Raw genomic sequence first — 4,840 nt, forward strand, 5'->3', positions numbered from 1 at the left:
ATAAAAAAACTCAGCAAACAGTATTCTCTTTTATCCACTTGGATTTGACAGACTTTTCTCAGCTTTAATGAGGTATAATTGACAAAATTACAAGATATTTAAAGTGTACAGTGGGATGATAAACAGTATTGGTAACCAAAATCCCATATACCAGCTGACCAGCCACCTGTGCGCTTTTTCTCCCTCAAGAGAAGAAAATAAACTCAATCTTAAGAAATCTGCTCTGTACACAAATTTAAGAGTATTAATGTCCAGTGTTAGCATAATGAACATACTACGCACTGCTTGGGATCTTTGGAATTCATTTCAGGTTTCTTTATACTCTAATATAACAACAGTAGTTTGCAGATGTTCCATGACCTTGTTCAAAAGATTACATTCCCTGTATGGAGGCAAGAGAGTTTGAAATATAGTTGCTTATAAATGTATGCTTTTTTGTTAATAGTATCCGTATACTATATGGATTCTCTATATTCTTACTTATCCCCTTGATCTAATGACTTGGGATATAGCATAATATCCATTAGGTCAGGGAGAAAATTCTCATGAATGATTTCATATCCCTGGCACTTAGCACAATATTTGGAACATGATAGATACAAACTTATTAAATGACTAAATTATTTGGGGCTATAAAATGGATTGGAATGCAATTGTTTCCAGTTGCTCATTCAAACAAAAGATGAATGTTTATCCTTTATCCTTTCTCCCTATTGTAATTGCAGCAGGTCCTCCAAACTGGAAGCAGTTTTAATGAATGCATTGCTGCATTTCATCCTGAAGTTATACTTCTTCCCAATGTACATTTTAAAGGCAGGTCCTACTCAGACCTTATGTTGATCTTAAAAGATTTTAAAATATAAACATAGAAAACAAAATGATTGAAAAGGTATACACTAAAATATTGATGTGGTTTCTCTCTAGGTGGTTCTTTTTATTTACTTCTTTTTGCTTTTTTTGATATTTTCAAGATATTCCATAATGAAAGGCATTACTTTTGGAGTTAAGAGCAGAAGGAAAATGTGTGATTAGAAATATAACTCATTTTTTTTCTCTGACATTTCTACTCTCTGGTTCAAGTTCTACTCATTGACATCATACAGAAATAGAAAATTCACTCTTCTAGAACGAGAACCAATTAATATTTAAATGGACCTCTTAGATTCTTGAGTCTTCTTTAAAGTTACCTTCAAACCTTTGTCACATAGTTCCCAGATCTTTCACCACCTCATTTGTCTCGTGAACATAGTCCCATTAGTGGATAACCATTTGAAATAGAGGTCTAACCTGGATTCAGTATTTCAGATGCAGCCTGATTCACACAAGGACACAGAATCTCCCCTTGGTTCATAATATGGTTCCATTGTTGCAGCCTACAATAGGAAGAGCATTTTCAGTGCCCATGACAATAATGACTCACACAGAATGTACTAAAATTTCTGGCTTTTTCACTCTTTTGTCCCCAAGCAGTTTTTATACAACTAGGTAGCATCTATACATAGCTATCTCATGTGTGCTTTTCCTGTCCTCCCTTCTCAAGCAGGCCGCAGATGGTGGACTTAAGGAACGGGAGCACAGTGACAGAGTTTATCCTTGTGGGTTTTGAGCAGAGCTCCTCTTCTACTCGGGCATTGCTCTTCGCCCTCTTCCTAGCCCTCTACAGCCTTGCCATGGCCATGAATGGCCTCATCATCTTCATCACCTGGACAGACCCCAGACTCAACAGCCCCATGTACTTCTTCCTTGGCCACCTGTCCTTCCTGGATGTCTGCTTCATCACCACCACCATCCCACAGATGCTAATCCACCTGGTGGTCAGGAACCACACTGTCTCCTTTGACTCATGCTTGACCCAGATGTAAATGGTATTAAGTGTAGGTGTGGCAGAGTGCATCCTCTTGGCTTTCATGGCCTATGACCGTTATGTTGCTATCTGCCACCCACTCAGCTATGGACAGATCATGAGCCGGCAGGTCTGTGTGAGGCTAGTGAGTTCAGCCTGGTTCTTTGGGCTGATCAATGGTATTCTGCTTGACTACATGACATTTCGTGGTCCATTCTGTAGAGACAACCACATAGAAAACTTCTTCTGTGAGGCCCCCATAGTGATTGCCCTCTCTTGTGGAGACCCCCAGTTCAGTCTGAGAACGATCTTTGCCGATGCCATCGTGGTGCTGCTCAGTCCCATGGTGCTCATCGTCACCTCCTATGCCCGCATCCTGGCCTCCATCCTTGGCAGAGCCTCCTCCTCAGGTCGGGGGAAGACCTTCTCCACTTGTGCCTCCCATCTGACTGTGGTCATCTTTTTCTATACCTCAGCCATGTTCTCTTACATGAACCCTCGCAGCACACATGGCCCTGACAAAGACAAGCCTTTCTCCCTCCTCTACACCATCATCACCCCCATGTGCAATCCCATCATCTATAGTTTTCGAAACAAGGAAATGAAGGGGGCCATGATGAGGGCCCTTGGGAGGACCAGCCTGTCCCAGGCAGAATCTGTCTAGTGGGAAGACTCCTGGAAGAGAAGCTCCCTCCACAACAATTGGGTAACTCTCCAATGCAAAGTCTCCAGGAAAGAGCATTCATAGCTTTCCTCCAACTAACATCAGACCTAGAAGAACCTGTTAATGTCTAATGCTCATCTGTCTTATTTCCCTCCCAGTATAGACTGATCTTTCCAAAATCTCTTACTAACGCATGTTCATGATTGGAGGAGCGAGTGGAATGAAATGGAAAAGTTTATTCCAAAATGGGAGGAAAGGTAGTAGACTCCTCAGGGAAAGACAGTAAGAGGATGCCCAGTCCATTCTTTGAGCGTTTCTTTCTAGGGCAAAGGCAATTAGCAGGAGCTCCAGCTTTAGGAAAAGAGCTGACTGAGAACAATGAGGGAAACAAAGGGATATATAGAAGTTAGGGGAAAATCCATGGGTGGGAGAAATATGTTAAAAGACATGTAATATTATCTCTATAGAGTGCCTTCAAAATTCTCCAGACGTTCCCAGAAAAAATAAGAACTGATGAAAAGGATTGTATTACTCCTCAAAGGAAGAAAGAGGAGGAGCTATATGCCAAATAGATGTGAATTATTAATGGAGAGGTGGGAAGGCAGAAGCAATAACAGGAAGTCTGAGGGGAGCATCATATCCCTAGATTGTAAACTGGGAGTGGGAGCTATAAAATGAAGTCTCCTAGGGTCAGGGAAGCTTCCAGTGACATCTACAGTGTATCAGAATATAAAAAGAGCACTTTAAATTATTTGTGTCTTTGTTCACTTTTGCTGGAAAATTGTTTCCCCAGCCTGGATACATGTTGTACAATTTAAATATGTCCCCTTTTTTTCATGAAGATTTCATCCTATCTCTTGATTTACTTATGATACACTACATTTCCAAGACTCTGCTCACATCTCTATCTTCTTTCTTCCCTGCCCCTATTCAGTTACCTAAAGTCTAGAGTACTAGTTCTCAGCCAGGATGATTTTCTCTCCCAGGAGGTATTTGACAATATCTGAAGACATTTTTTGGTTGTCCTAACAGGAGGAGGATGTGTGCAGCAGACACCTAGTACGTAGAGGGGTGCTGCTCAACATCCTACATTACAGAGAACAACCCCCATAATAAAGAATTTTTCAGCCCAAGAAATCATTAATGGTGAGGTTGAATAACCCTGTCACGAGATAAAGAATTAAAAGGACAGAATGAGGAAGATGCTGAGAGGAATTGACATGGGAAAAGAAGAGGCAGGAGGAAACCAAGAATTTAGAATACCGAATTCTATCTACAAAGACGTGTCTGGTTTACCATGAGCAGGACTTCTGCTGGCACTGCCATGGCAACCACCTATATAAGTAGATGTGGTGAAACCTACCCTAAAACCTCTGAGTTTATCCCTATCTGAGTCTACCCTTACTCTTCTAGTTTTCTCAAGTTATAGGACTTTTCCTACCCAATCACACCCTTCTGCCTGCCACTAGCAGGGACTCCTACTTAAATTCTGCCATTTTCCTCTGCGACTTCAACCCAAACGTCATCCAGCCAAGCAGTGATCTTTCTCTTGTTCCTACCAATCTCACATTCCTGCCTAGCTCAATCCTATCATGCTTGCCTTTGCTCATTCACATAGGATTCCTGCAAGTGCCAATCAGTGCAACCCTTGAAAACCATGTGCCCTCTTATGGGAATGCTTCCTAGAATGTCAAATTTTTCCCCTTCCCTTTATCCATCTCCTTCTTTCTCCATTGCTTCTATTTCCCCCCTACCCATATGCTCCTCTCATATGAAGGGTCCACTCTTCCTTTTATGTATGATGGATATTTTCTTTTGTCCCTGTAGAACTAAATACATACCTTCTCCCCCTGGTCTGTGTCCTGGTATACAGACCTTTGTTGGCTGCCCTAATGGGTTTGGTTGCCTTCTACATCCTGTTAGGCTCAACTGAAAAGAGTCATTTAGCAGGATTAGAGGAAGGCAGGAGAATGGTGAGTGAGGCTCTTTGTTCTTCTGCTTCTTCCCTGATGCCCTAGAGTTACTGGCAGGTGTCTTTCTCCTACAGCTCCCTTTCCTGTCCCCATAAGGTGGTACCTGCTCCCTGCTCTGGAGAGCCCAAGATGCTCCAATATCCCTCTCTGATTCCATTAATCCTGTCCACATCCTGGTAAGCTCCCTCATAGTCTTGTTTACATATGCCAACCATTTCGTCCCACCACAGTGTCTGACTAACAAGTACCAGGCACATATTAGCAACCACAAATTGAAAATTTCTCAAAATGGGCCATATACTAGTCAGCAAGGCATATCTCAAAATATTTTAAAGGTGTGAATCCTACAGACCAAGTTCT

The 4,840-nt window shown here is 41.8% G+C and overlaps 1 protein-coding gene across 1 annotated transcript; it reads left to right on the forward strand.

Annotated features, from left to right (window-relative positions):
* Positions 1 to 1,550: 1,550 nt before the first annotated feature.
* On the forward strand, positions 1,551 to 2,507 carry LOC120239008 (olfactory receptor 10AD1-like). The gene is given in 1 exon segment (XM_039243085.1): positions 1,551 to 2,507. A coding segment is annotated over 1 exon segment (957 nt).
* Positions 2,508 to 4,840: the final 2,333 nt, after the last annotated feature.

This window comes from Hyaena hyaena, unplaced genomic scaffold (genome assembly GCF_003009895.1).
Source record: "Hyaena hyaena isolate Hyena2069 unplaced genomic scaffold, ASM300989v1 scaffold_221, whole genome shotgun sequence".
NCBI lineage: Eukaryota > Metazoa > Chordata > Mammalia > Carnivora > Hyaenidae > Hyaena > Hyaena hyaena.